Raw genomic sequence first — 15,347 nt, forward strand, 5'->3', positions numbered from 1 at the left:
GTGGGGGAACTAGGATCCCATATACTGTGGAGTAACTAGGTCCTTATGCTGCAACTACTGAGCCCGTGCACTCTAGAGCCCGTGAAGCACACCCAGAGAGGCCACAACAAAAACCTCACATGATGCAGTAAGGATCCCACGTGTCACAACTAAGACCCGACACAGCCAAATAAATTCTTGGCACCATGAACAACATACCCCATAAGAAGGACAGGAGGTTTGATGAATTCCAACCTTAAGCATTATTTAAACAATGAAAAATGGTATACTGGAACTTAAGAGGAAAATCTAAGAAAGCACATTAGAAGCCATAAAATAAGGTACAATGAAAATTCCATCAGTTGTAAAGAATTTACCACTTCCCTATATCATTTTTTAAGCCCATATGTTATCCTATAGTGAAAGTCGCTCAGTCGTGTCTGACTCTTTGCAACCCCATGGACTATACAGTCCATGGAATTCTCCAGGCCAGAATACTGGAGTGGGTAGCCTTTCCCTTCTCCAGAGGATCTTCCCAACCCAGGGAGTGAACCCAGGTCTCCCGCATTGCAGGTGGATTCTTTACCAGCTGAGCCAACAGGGAAGCCCAACAGTGATTAGTAGTTAAAAATCTAAAGAAAGGATTAAATAAAAACCTTATATTACTTAATGATAAACAAGTATGTTGAAAAGAATTCTGTCCTTCCTCATGGACAATCCAGGAGAGAAAAGAACCCCTAAGACAGAGCAGATGTTTGCAACTTCCAGCATCAACACAGCCTAGATCACTAGGGCTTGCAGAAGAAAGACGGGAATCCCGGAAAAGCCCACAGGGTTAGGAGCAATCCTTGAGGTTTACTGACACCGAGTTAGAATCTTCTTTAAAATTTGTTCAAACACATGATCTGCAAACCTGTCACTGAAGCACTAACAACTATCTCCTCCTTCGGGGTTGTTTTCTGGTGTGTGTTCTGGCTGACATAATTAAAAGGAGCCCTATATCTAAACTCTGTCAGGGGAGCCTCAGTGGGAACTTTTGATCCCCATATCATGTTATGCCCAGCAGATACTAATATGTGGAGCCATATTCATTCACCAGAGCAGGTCAACTGAATAAAAATGAACATCGGTCCTTCCAGTGAGAGCGCTCAGCGCTGATCCTAGCTGTGATGGGTGATTTGCCAAGTAGCCTCCTCTGAATGCAGAATAAACATGCTGCCAGAGGAATGGGAGAAAAACTGATCAGAGTTCCATCCCTCAGTTTTGGGGTAGGCCAGCGGTTTTAAAACAATGTGGCTAGTTGCTTTTCTGTACTGCCTTAAAGTGGTACTATATAGCCTATGAGATAATATGCTGCCCCATGACTACTTTCAAATGAAACTGCCGAGTGCATACTTAACGCTGGCGGGGCGGGGCGAGGTGTGGCCAGGAATGCTGGTTTCTGTGTTGCTCTGAAACCAAGAGAATCAACTTCCAAGTCAGAATCCTTGAAATAGAAAATGATTACCAACATTTATGCAAACACTCCTGAGAGTTGTTAATGGTAACATTACTTTTGTGAATTAGGTAAACATATGGCTGTTTGGGGCTTCCCTTGTGGTTCAGCTGGTAAAGAATCCACCTGTAATGTGGGAGACCTGGGTTCAACCCCTGGGTTGGGAAGATCCCCTGGAGAAGGGAAAGGCAACCCACTCCAGTATTCTGGCCTGGAGAATCCCATGGATGAAGGAGCCTGCTGGACTACAGTCCACGGGGTCGCAAAGAGTCTCACATGACTGAGCAACTTCACTTTCACTTTAAAAGTTAATAAAATCCCCATACTAAATAAGATCCTAAGAGACAAATTAACATTCCCTCAAAAATGAGGAAATGTTTTCATCTTTACAGGTAAGATTTAACTTAAACTTTTGTCAGTAAGTTATCTGACAACTGAAATGCTATACCTATAAATTGAAAAATACTATCAGACAATGAGAAACCACCTTGTCTTTTCAGGATAAGGAAACATACTTTTTCTTTGCTTTGTCTAGAAGTCTAAAATAAGTGTAACAGTCACATGATGGCTCCACAAATGTCAGTGTCCAGTGTGCACTCATTTACACAGAAACAGCTTTCTTCTGCTGTCACAAGATGAGTCATGTTGAAGAAAGACCAAAGTGTACTAACATGGGAATACCACTCAGCACTCAGCTACGGCTGAAGATGGAGCCTCTTGCTAGTTTAAAAGGGACCACTTTCTTATTAAACTTTCTGCTAAAAAGACCATATCCTGACATGTTGCAAGTTTAACATAACTTACATTTTAATGTCACAATTGCAATAAATTATAAGGTGACTGTTGTCCATCAATCCAACCCTTCTAATAAAAATGTCCCTAAACATTTCTCCCTCAAGACAAAAAGGACTACTGGAGATGAAACATGCTTATGAAGTCCTTCTCTGTTCCATTAAAAGAACCTAAAAACAGCTTAGCTTTGCTGTCAATATCCAGTGGGTAGACAAGGCACTTGAGTTTAGGTAAAGGTTTTGTGGAACCACTTTCTGATGCTCAATGGAGTTCAGAAAAAACACTGTGCAGTGGGCTACGTCCACACCACAGAGCCCTGACACCCCTCAGAGGCTGCTCTATCACAAGAATTCACCACACTCCAGGCAGAAACAATCTATTTATTACCTTCAGCTGCTCCAGGGCAAAAGATGAACCGTCTTTCTGTAAATTGTCAACAATCTGTTCCACAGTATTAGCTGAGAACCAACTATTAAAAAAAGGAAACATATGACTTCAGTAATATGCAAGCGATTTCTTCTTTGCATGATAGCAATGAAGCTAAACATAGATTTCCCTTAAACTTTATTTCAAAAATGAAAAAAAATTTCCAACCTATACTACAGGATGATGAAATAAAATACTGCCTCTCTGGGTATGTGTTTGCAATCTACCTTCACTAATGTGAATAAAGCCTAAATTTTCTCTTCTGCTTTCTTGAATCTATTATATATACATAAATGACATCTGAACTATTAAAAAAAACTGATGCTTCTAAAGTATAAAGCTGGTTGCCTTACATCCCAGCGGTTTTTTCCCTCCCCCTATGTTTCAGTCAATCTGTCAGTCTCTCAAACATTGCACAAAACTTTTTGCTGACCAGCTTGATAAGACCTTCAGAGAAGATGACTTCACGAAGATAAAAGACAAGTTAATTGTTATTTTCTAGCCTCTCTTCCCCATTAAAGAAAAAGAAAGATGTTTTGCGATAAAATGAAACAGCATGATAGATTACTTAAATATAATGAATTTATTTCCCCCTGAAAGAGTGGGCAGGAAGCCACTTTCAAACACTATGTTATCTGATCTCAGAATTCGGTGCACTGTCAAACAGCACAATTACAGTGTCAGTAAATTCAATTTAATATAGTCTTTCCAAAGGAACAGATATAATTGAGATCTCTCTTTAAGTACCTGTTTATTTTGTCCATGTGTTCCTCAAGCATAAAAGGCTTGTCTTGATCAGTCTTTGACTGTTTGAAAAGAAAACCTTTAATTAATTTGAAGTAATACAAATCCTTTTAAAACCTTTAAAATTTTCACCGTATTTAATGATATATTTTGATGGAAATTATAACTTTCAGTCAAAATTACATCCAGTCTCATAAATAACTACCACTGTATGTTCAAAAGTCAGACTATGTATTATTCCAGACTAGCACTTGATAAAAGTATCAACAGCAAAAAAAACTATTTTTGTATTTTTATTTGTAGGCATTATACATGATGATGTCATCATCAAAGTGTGTCAGTGAATTTAAGGATTGCAAGGGACCTCAGAAGTCATCCTGCCCCAATTTCTGATACAGAAATTCCTACCACATCTCTGATGTCCCCACAGCATTGACCTCCAGGGGAAAAACACTACCTCAGAAAAGAACTCATGAGTGCGTGAAAAACTATAAATAGGATTAAAAAAAAAATTCTGGACCAAAAATTCACCCTCCCCTGTTTATAGTTCTAGTTAATCCCCCTGAGTTAATCTTCTTGCACAGCGCAGCTTTGAGTCCCCTTACAATCCACAGCCACCTTATGTACTAACGGGTATGAAGTTCATTCTCCAGGACTGTGGTACAGTACCTTAGCTGCAGGCGTGGCTGAATCACAGCACAAGGATCTGCATACCCCTGCTTGTTTTGGAAACAATGCTTTATACAACGGGACTAACTGTCAGGGGAAGCACACTAACCGAAACTACCCACCCTGGCCAGGCACCATAGTACCATTTGTGTGAGATGTTTCAGGACAGGAGGTCCTAGTAAGGAACACAGAACCAATAATTTACTACCAACCAGAAGAGTTCAGAAAAGATCAAAAGGAGATGCCACGTGTCTACCATCTCCCAGAATCCTTCTCACTGGCATCCACCTTGGCTGAGCAATGTGGAGACCACCGGGAAGGACTCTGAATCAGAATGACTGACCAAAGACAACCCAGAAGCTAGTCCCATACCATAAAACCCGAGACTGCAAGCCATGGGGCAGGGCAGTTCTGGGCTCCTTTACCCTCCTGCTCTCGTCAGGGCACCCCTTGCCAGTAAAATCTCTTGTTTTGTCAGCACCTGTGTCTCCTCAGTAATGCATTTCTGAGTGTTAGACAAGAGCCCACTCTCAGGCCCTGGAAGGGGTCCCCCTTCCTGCAACAACTCTGGCTTAGTTTGGGCGCAGTCTTATTATGCTTCTGGTTTCAACTGAACAGTTAAGACTTTTTTTAAACTGGTGCCATTGTAGGCTACATTTCTCCCATCCTGTACTTATGAATTTGGTACCCTGGACTGAAATTCAATGAACTCTATTGTGACATTGTGACTTAAAAAATATGTAGCTGGTCTTCACCCATATATTTGGCCATTTATTCCAGGCTCACAGTTCCCAAAAACCCATGGAAATCCATAAGTGGAGCATCTTTTGTTATAATATTTGGTCTTTTGTCCTCATGAAATGGGTGTCTTCTGTTATTCACAACAAGCCCTTTTCAATCATACCTTTGTTTATGTTCCTGAGGAAAGCCCCCAGGTCCCAGGGGAACCAACCAAGGGAACTTTGAGTTGAATCCCTCACTGTCCACACTCTCCCACACCTCCCCCTCCTCCACCTCCAGTGAAGGGAAAGGGGCTGGAAATTGAGTTTGATCACCAATGGCAATGACTTAATCAACTGTCTCTATGTAATGAAGCCTCTGTAAAAACGCCAAAGGATGGGGTCTGGAAAGCTTCCAAGGTGATAAACATGCAGGGAGAGTGGTTCACCCCAACTTCATGGGGACGGAGCTCCTGGGCTTGGGCCCTTCTGGACCTCACCCAGTGTATCTGTTCTTTGAGCGGTGCATTCATATCCTTCATCATATCCTTTATAATAAACCAATAAATGCTATGTGTGTCCCAGAGTTCTATGAGTCATTCTAGCAAATTAGCAAAGCCAAGGAGGGGATCATGAGAACCCCAATTTACTGCTAGTCAGTGAGAAGTAGAGGTGACAACCTGGAGTCTAAAGGACGGTCCATCTTGTGGGACCGGGCCCGTGAGCTGTGTGATCTGATGGTAACCTCAGGTAGGCAGTGTTAGCACTGAAATGAGTCACAAGACACCCAGCTGGTGTTGTGGAGAACTGCCTAATAGGTGGAAAACAAACATGTCTGGCGTCAGACGTGTTGTGAATATGGTAGTAGTGAGAGAATAAAGGAAACACATGGAATGTTTCCCCGTATATCGTTCAAATTTCATATTTTTACTACTAAACATATTACTCTGAACTTTAAGTGGTTTTTTTTCCGCCCACATGTTTACCTAACTATTTTCTTAGTTTCAAATCAATCTGATCAAAATGCCATCAACATTCTTATCCAAATAACTGAAAAAAAACACTGAATAAGGCCAAAATGACTTTACTTACAGACCAACAGCCACACACTTATCAGAACTCTCTGATAAGGCCCTTCAACCTCCACATACTATAATCCATCCCACATTTATCCAACTTGGCAACATAAGAGACTGTCAAATGCTTTCACAAACTCTGATGAAACCCTCACATGCTTGCATTCATATTCACAGCACTAAGTATTCAAGGCCCATGAATCTCTACTCATGTTTTTCAGTTCTAGGTAATTTTAGGGTGAGGGGGAACTATTTCTCTAAATATTTCCTATCCTCTATTACAAATTCCTGACAGTTAAGATATTGGATCTCCTGGAATAATTTTCCTTTCTCTTCATTTTTCATCTTCTGATCCTCTTAGACTTTTCCTCATCCACCAAGTTTAGTCTAATCTATTGTGGGTTTTTCTTCTCCCTTTCACTGTCATATTTTAAATATCTTTTTTATTCTTTAACTATTTCTCTTAGTAACAACTGTTCTTATTTCACAGATAAAATATTTTCCTCCTATCTGAAGACTAAAAAAAAAAAAACCACAGCCAAATCTATAATTATTTAGTTTCCTTTTCCTTGCACTGTCTACTCCCTTCGAGTATCTTTTTTGGCCAATCTCTGGTTTTTAATGCCTGGCAGTCCTTGTTTTTCTGTGTGAAGTACTAAAATTTAGAAGCTTTGTAATGTCAATTGCAATTACAGAACTGTCAATTATGTATACATTATGAGGTGATCACACAAAGGCCCGAATGTTTCTTTCATTAGCGGGGTCCTCGAATGTCAACAGCTACACATTTTCTTTTCCTTCTAATGAACTGCTTGGGAGTGGAATGGCGCTATGGACTAAATGTTTGTGTCCCCACAAAATTCACTTTGAAACCCTAACTCCGATGTGATGGTATGTGGGGGGGTGAGGCCTATGGGAGGTAACTAAGTCAAGAGGATGGAGCTCTCAGGATGGGATTAGTGCCCTTATACGCAGAGCCCTGAGAGAGCTTACTTTCTCTGCTGTGTGAGGATACAGCAGGAAGGCATTCATCTGCAGAACAGAAGAGGACCCTCACCAGGAACCTAATCAGCTGGCACCTTGATCGTGGACTTGCCAACCTCCAAAACTATGAGAAACTTCTGTTGTTTAAGCCACAGGTCTACAGCATTTTTGTTATGGCTGCCCAAACTAAGATAGATAGTATGTAAGAATTCTAGGAGCCAACCAGGAAAAGAGGCCAGCATTCTTCCCATTTAATATGTTCTGCACCTTTTCAGTAGAACATCTGTCCTGCCCTTAGCCAGCGAGGCCCTGTCAGAGGCCTTGGTACCTACAAAGAGTCCACAGCAAGAACTGGTTTGCTTATTGGCTTCCCCCATTGAAGGATAAGTAGCTGCCCTCATCCTTCCATTTTCAAGCTTCCAAAATAGTGACATCTCATACCTGCCACTGTCTCCTCTTTTGTTCTGCTTCTCTTTGTGGATTCCTGCCTTTTCTATCCCTTTATTATAATTTTAGTGGGGTTCAGGAGAGAACATACATTCAATCTATTGATATCATTTTTAACTAGAAGTCATGTAGCATGTTTATAGATTCTCAGTGCTCAAAAGAAAACATAAGGTAGGCTACATAAGCAATTAAAAGAAAACACTGCAACGTACTTCATTATTATATTCAGACATATACCAGAGTTTCACTTTAGCAGCTCCACAAGTGGCATCTACATTGAACCTACATTATAGAAAAGTCACAGTGTGTTGTAAAAAGCCCTTGCAAGGGCCAGTCATGAGGCTGTGCCCTGAAATTCACCAGCAACGAGAAAACAAGCCATGTAGTTGCAGGTAAAGAAGTCATCTTCTCAGATGGCTATCCTAACAATTGTGAAACACTGACACTCCCATCAGGTTTTAACATAAATAAATCCCAGTGTGTTTATTTATATTCACAAACTATAATATTCATCAACTTCTAATTTTTCAGTCACTCCCCCTTTCCCCTGAGTTAAAATCTGAGGTTAGAATACTGACAAGATTACCTTTGCGTGGTAAGTTTCTAAGACATCTGCAATATTTTCTTTTGAAGGAGATTTCAGGGCTAACAAATCTTCTTCTAACATGCCCAACTACAGGTGGAAAAAAAGGAAAACATTTAAAAACCCATAGAAACACATTTTTTTTAAAGAAATCTTATTCTTTAATAAAAATCCTTGTCTTAAAATTATGACACTCTCTTTTCAGCTGAGTCAATGAAGGCAATTTTCACTTACGTTGAAGGCACACACATTCCCACAAAGCAAATGCTGCCTTGCAAGGAATGGATAAAGATGAAAAAAACTGAAGAGGAGAAAGACAGACATTCATCTTTGTTTCCCTCTGGCTATTGAGCACTCGAAATGTGCTACTGCAACCAAGGATCTTAACTGTAAATTTTACTTTAATCAATTTTAATTAAAAACTGCCACATGTGACTAACGGCTACTGGAGTCGGTGCACAGCTCTATAATACAGCCACACTTAACTCTTGAACAGCTGTTAACATAACTGATGCCATCTTGCACCCATACAGTTTCTTCTGTTCTCCCACTGCCCCTACCAGGGCTGTGCTGGGCAGTAACCCCTTCTCTATCAAGTGCTCTGTAGTTAACAGACATCATTTAATAATCATTAAGGCCAGGTGGTCTCCAAGCTCTGTTAAGTCCCCAGACGATGATGAAGACTCTCGCTAACATATTCCCAGTGCCCAAGAGATGCCATGGAACTCATGAGTGTGTGCTAAGTTGCTCCAGTCGTGTCTGACTCTTTGCGACCCTATGGACTGTAGCCCGCCAGGCTCCTCTGTCCATAGAATTCTCCAGGCAAGAACACTGGAGTGGGGTGCCATGCCCTCCTCCAAGGGATCTTCCCCAGCCAGCGATCAAACCCACGTCTTACATCCCCTTCAATGGCAGGCAGGTTCTTTACCACTAGCACCACCTGGGAAGCCCACCATGGAATTCCCCAGGCAAGAATACTAGAGTGGGTAGCCATTTCCTTCTCCAAGGGATCTTTCTAACTCAAGGATAGAACCTGTTTCTCCTGCACGGCAGGCAGATTCTTTATCATCTAAGCCACCAGGGAAGCCCAGAAATGAATTAACCATTCATAAATCCTGATTTAGGAATGCATGTCCTGTTTCTAAGCACACACTCCCATATCCAAAGGTCAACTATAAAACTGTCCCAGTGGCCCATCAGCTGTGAATGCTGCGAGATCCCTGTCCGCCCGATCCCACCCTGAGAGTACATTACCCTATGATAAACTGACCCAATGATTATACGGAGACACTTGCCTCAGTGTTTTGGTCTCAAGATACTGTCCGTATCACAGTTTGGTGGGTACTTTTTGTTCCCTCCATCTTCCAACAGTTCTCCATCTATATCCCTCACATACCTATTCCTAAGCTCAGCCAAATGGACTTTTTACTGTTTCTAAAACAAAGCTAATGCTTTCCTACAGCTATGGGCTTGCTCATTAAAGCTTCCTCTATCCAGAAAACCTTCTCCTGACTTAAGGCCCAGTTGGCCTGTTAAGATTCAAGTTGAACTGCAACCTCTATGAGAAAACTTTCAGTCCTTTTTTATAAGTAAGCTCTTCCTCCTTTCAGTCCATTGAATCCTTTCCTTGTGTTCTGTTTGCAGACTTATCATACTTTACTCTGTCAGGTGATACAGGTGGTTTTTTATCTTTTCTACCTCTAGCTCCATTCCCAATGTGTGTTACTCATTTCTATTATCTGCTGCAGGCCCTGTAAATGGCAGCCGATGCACTGCAGATACTACTGGGCAGGTTGACAAAAAAAGGAAGGGTTGTGGTTCAGTTCTCCCCACCAGCCTTAACCAAATTCCACTATAATCAAGAGTGTCCCTCCAGAGTAGATAATGGAGTGCCCCTGTTTGCTCCCTGTTACAGCTCGGTGAAGAATAAGACAGCCACCTACTCAATGTGACCGAAGATGCCCATAAAGATCTGAAAACTCAGGCAAACATGATGAAAGGCCCTCATGTCAGCGTTACAGGGACAACCTTCAACTTTGTATACTTTCACACATTTTAATAACATTCCCTCCGCTATCTCCTAACACTCCTCCCGCAAGATCAGAAATCCCTGAGTTTCCTGGGAAGCTGACTTTACCCCCACAGTTCCAGGAGCTGGGAGAGATTAGTCAGTGTATTCCACCCACCCACGCGGTTGAGGCATTATACAAGCCAGCTGAATCAGACTGAGCTAAACTAGTTGAAGAATAAATCTCAAATCTCTTGCTGAGAATTCTGAGGCAAAACCAACTTGAACTGTGGTTTCTGTTACATTTAACACAATGAGTTTCAACTGCTATGATAAGACTGCTGTCCTCACTTTGGAGATGGGAAAACTGGAGCTAAAGAGGCTAAATTCAAGCTAGGATTTAAAACCAGACTGTCCATCTGCACATCCTTTGCCACTATGCTATCCCGTGCTAAGAAAACTGACCGTGTGGCTTAAAAAAAATTTTTAAGACAAAGATAAGTTCCTTACAACAAATACCCTTTTAGAAGAGTTTTTAAGATCATATTTTACAAACTTTTAAATGCACTGGGGAAACTAACAGGAGAACCTTTCAAAAATATCTTTACAAAAGCCACTGTTGTCGTTCAGTCACTATGTCCAACTCTTTACAACCCCATGGACACAGCTCACCAGACTTCCCTGTTCTTCACTATCTATCAGAGTCGGTTCAAACTCATGACCATTGAGTTGGTGATGCCATCCAACCATCTCCTCCTCTGGCGCCCCCTTTTCCCCCTGCCTTCAATCTTTCCTAGCATCAGGATCTTTTCCAATGAGTTGGCTCTTCATATCAGGTGGCCAAAGTACTGGAGCTTCAGCTTTAGCATCAGTCCTTCCAATGAATATTCAGGGTTGATTTCCTTTAGGAGTGACTTGTTTGATCTCCTTGCTATCCAAGGAACTCTCAAGAGTCTTCTCCAGTACCACAGTTCAAAAGCATCAATTCTTCAGCATCCAGCCTTCTTCTTTTATAAATTCAGATTTTTATATATTAGACTTTCTTAAAATATTACTTTTTTTTTTTTTAACACAGACTATAATTATTCATTAAAAGATACTCACTGGAGGTACCAGGCAAAACAGCCCTGGATCTAGATATAATTATCTCCATTTTGCATACAAGAAAACTGAGGATTGAAGAGCTTAAGCACCTTCCCCAAGGTCACACAGCTTTAAGGGCAGATGCAGGATTCAGACCCATGTTTGCCAAACACTTATACTGTTATACGGTTAAACTTTTATCCCAAACACTTATACCACCTCCCCATGCAATATGAGTTATTCCAACAACACAAAGTGCAGCCATCCAAGTAATTACCTTTTCAAAATCTACAAAGTGTGTAGCAATTCCTGCTGTGTACACATCTCTTCCTTTCAGCCTGAATCCTGTTAATGCAAGGAAGTACCCAAGTTTTCCTTGAAGTCGTGGCAAGAAATAACCTCCACCCACATCAGGAAACAGCCCTGTAATTAAAAACAAAAAGAGATAATGACTCAAATGAAAGAGATAACTGCAGCTCTCTTACTTTATATCAAAGAGCCATTTTCCTCTGGAGTCTGAATCTATATTATTACTATACCATGGTACTATAACACAACACACGCAACACAATATCACAAAAGACTTGCTATAAACTGTGCTAACTTAACTGGGATATCTTTCAAATTTTTCATGTTTCATTTCTATAGAAGACAATAGAGGATTTGATGACACAATGTTTTTACATGTAACTACTCGATAAATATTTACCTAAATTTCTTATCTCTACTACTTCTTTTTAAGAATCTCCAAGGATTTGAAATATTTGAAAACAAATATTTTCTTTCCAAATGATTAGCACAGAAAAAAATAAAATCTGTGGCTATTATGTGATAAATTATTATTAGCATTTAATCAATTTCTATACAGTCAAATATCTAATAGTCAAGATACTTAAAGTGATGTGAAAACCATTAGTTCTAGTACATGAACAAGTTTATACCTAATCAACAGAACTTGCACCTATTCTTTCCTTAATCATGAGAATTAAAAAAATTCCCTTAAAAAAAAAATTCCCTTATTCTCTCTACTGGCAACAACTAAAAACAGCAGATATGCAAATACTTGCCAATATCCTACTTTTTGGTGCTTAAGAGCTTCTTAAACAAGCTTTACCCTCTAGGTTTAAAAGCTATCTATTTCAAAATCACTTCAATTAAGTAAGCTGAGATAAAAATACAAGCATTCAAAAATTCTTTCCAGGTCTACTTGCCAAAAAGTTCCTAGACTTGAAAGAATCAGTGGCATGTTACTGTAAATAGAAATATCTCTCAACATCTCAAACAACATAGGTCTAAAGTTGAATTCATAACCCCTGCCCACCCCCCCCCAACACCCTCGTCCAGTTCACCCAGCCCAATAAAGGGTGCAACTATCCAGACTCAAACCTCCTCATGTACCACCCCTTAACCCTCCATCAACAACTATGATCTGTTGCTTCCTCCTCTAGACAGTTCTCTACACAACAGCCAGTGATCTTTTTAATAACATAAATCTTTTTTTAATGTTCTTGTCTGACTGAATTTTTTAAATTATCTTAATAACACAAATTTTGATGAGTCTTGCATTCCACTGCTTATAAGTCTTCCATGACTGCCCATTTCTTTTAGATTAAAACTAACGCTTTTATCAGTCTTCCCCAGGCACTTTGGTCATCTTTCTGTTCCTCAGTGTTCATCCCTACTTACCCCTGAACCTCAGGAGCACTCTGCCCAAGCAAACACACCTCTATCCTGAAGCGCTCTCATCTGTTCCAGAGCCCCACATTCTCCCTCGCCCCTTGCGTCAGTGGCTGCCTCCTTCCAGTGCCCCTCCTGGCTTCACTTCCCTTGGGCCTGCACATGCTGCTGTACCTCGGTCTCATCATAGACTATCCGCTCCCCACTACACATGTTTCCTTAGCTCTGACAGCTTTAGATAACATCGATGTGATGAACTGAATTGTATCCCAAATTGTGTCCCAAAATCTTAAGCTGATGCCCTATCCCCACAATGTGACAATTTGGAGAAGGGGACTCTAAAGAAGTAACTAAGATTAAATGAGGTTTGAATGGTGGGGCCTTATCTAATAGGACTGGTGTCTTTATAAGAAGAGGAAAGACTCCAAGACAAAGGGCCGTGTGAGGACACAGAGAGAAGGCAGCTCTCTGCAAGCCTAGGAGAGAGGCCTTGGGTGAAACCAAATCTGCCAATACTTTGATGTTGGACTTCCTGCCTCCAGGGGGAGGAATAAGCAGGAGAAATAAATGTTGTTTAGGCTACCCAGTCTTGGTATTTTGCTATGGAAGCCCAATACAGACCCAAATCTATCTATCTAGTTATGATTTTTCCCCTGGATATGAACTCTCATATCTGCAATTAACCACACAGATAATAAACATCCCAGATACAACCTGGCAAACACAACCCTTGAGTCACATCCCTCCAACCACACTGCTCCTTCTCTAGTGGCCTTACAGCCATCTAGCAGCACTAGCTAAACACCTTGGAATTATTCCTGATTCACTACATCACAAGTTAACTCCAAAACATTTTCCAAATATGTCCTCTCTATTCTAACTTTACAGCTTCTTATCACTCCAAGCCTAAAATTATCTCTCTCTAGACTTGTGCTGCTCAATAGAATTTTCTATGATAAAAATGTTCTGTAATCTATGCTGCCACTAAACAGATATGGGTATTAAACACTTGCAATGTGGCTGGTGCAACTGAGGAACTGAATTTATTTAAATTAAATAGTCATATGTGATCAGCGGCTACAGTATTAGATAAGAGAGCTCTAGATTAATGTAATAACCTTCTAACAAGCCTCTCTGCCATTACTCTTGCACCCCTACAACCCATTTTTCCTTAAAGCAGTCAGAATGGTATCAGAATGTATACCAGACCACATTACTCTCTGCTTTAAACTCTCCCACAGTTTCCCATAATATTTAGGTTTAAATCCAGACTCTTTACCTGAGTTCCCTGTGTATCTCTGGAAGAGCACAGTATATCACTCTGCCCCCGATTCAGGCAGTAGACTCTATTTGGTTCTTTGAGCAAATAAAGTAAGGCTTCATTCTTGCTTTAGACTAACTATTCTTAATGCACAGTGTTCTGTTCTAAAATATATTAATATACCTGCTTGCTTCCTGTTATTCAAATCTCAGCTTAAAGATGTCTCCGTGGACAACTTCTGTAATCATCTAAGCTAAAAGAGACCATTCAGTTATGACCTAAAACAAATCCCTCACGATTATACAGTGGAAGTAACAAATAGATTCAAGGGATTAGATCTGATAGACAGAGTGTCTGAAGAACTATGGATGGAGGTTTGTGACCTTGTACAGGAGGCAGTGATCAAGATCATCTCCAAGAAAAAGAAATGCAAAAAGACAAAATGGTTGTCTGAGGAGGCCTTACAAAAAGCTGAGAAAAGAAAAGACGCAAGAGGCAAAGAAGAAAAGGAAAGATATATCCATCTGAAGGCAGAGTTTCAAAAAATAGCAAGGAGAGATAAGAAAGCCTTCCTCAGTGATCAATGCAAAGAAATAAAGGGAAAAAATACAATGGGAAAGACTAGAGATCTCTTCAAGAAAATTAGAGATACCAAGGGAACATTTCATGCAAAGACGGGCACTATAAAGGACAGAAATGGTATGGACCTAACAGAAGCAGAATAGAAGAGGTAGCAAAAATACACAGAAGAACTATATAAAGATCTTCACAACCCAGATAACCAGGATCACTCACCTAGAGCCAGACATCCTGGAATGTGAAGTCAAGTGGGCCTTATGAAGCATCACTATGAACAAAGCTAGTGGAGGTGAAGGAATTCCAAATGAGCTATTTCAAATCCTAAAAGATGATGCAGTGAAAGTGCTGCACTCAATATGCCAGCAAATTTGGAAAACTCAGCAGTGGCCACAGGACTGGATAAGGTCTGTTTTCATTTCAATCCCAAAGGAAGGCAATGCCAAAAAATGCTCAAATTACCACACAACTGCACTCATCTCACACACTAGCAAAGTAATGCTCAAAAATCTCCAAGTCAGACTTCAACAGTACATGAACTGTAAACTTCCAGATGTTCAAGCTGGATTTAGAAAAAGCAGGGGAACCAGAGATCAAATTGACAACATGCGTTTGGATGATTGAAAAAGCAAGAGAGTTCCAGAAAAATATCTACTTCTGCTTTATTGAGTTTACCAAAGCCTTTGACTGCAGATCACAACAAACTGGAAAATTCTGAAAGAGATGGGAATACCACACCACCTGACCTGCCTCCTGAGAAATCTGTATGCAGGTCAGGAAGCAACAGTTAGAACTAGACATGGAAAAATGGACTGGTTCCAAATCGGG

The 15,347-nt window shown here is 40.5% G+C and overlaps 1 protein-coding gene across 3 annotated transcripts in view; it reads right to left on the reverse strand.

Annotated features, from left to right (window-relative positions):
* The window catches only part of HIBCH (3-hydroxyisobutyryl-CoA hydrolase), a 107,927-nt gene that overhangs the window by 14,838 nt on the left and 77,742 nt on the right, over positions 1-15,347 (reverse strand). For all 3 annotated transcript variants that reach the window (XM_043487855.1, XM_043487853.1, XM_043487854.1), the window contains 4 exons: positions 11,283-11,428; positions 7,918-8,004; positions 3,440-3,498; positions 2,654-2,735 (listed from right to left, as the gene is read on the reverse strand). In XM_043487855.1, coding sequence (XP_043343790.1) covers positions 2,654-2,735; positions 3,440-3,498; positions 7,918-8,004; positions 11,283-11,428 — 374 coding nt within the window. The remainder of the gene's footprint in view (positions 1-2,653; positions 2,736-3,439; positions 3,499-7,917; positions 8,005-11,282; positions 11,429-15,347) is intronic.

This window comes from Cervus canadensis, chromosome 15 (assembly GCF_019320065.1).
Source record: "Cervus canadensis isolate Bull #8, Minnesota chromosome 15, ASM1932006v1, whole genome shotgun sequence".
Classification (NCBI taxonomy): Eukaryota; Metazoa; Chordata; class Mammalia; order Artiodactyla; family Cervidae; genus Cervus; species Cervus canadensis.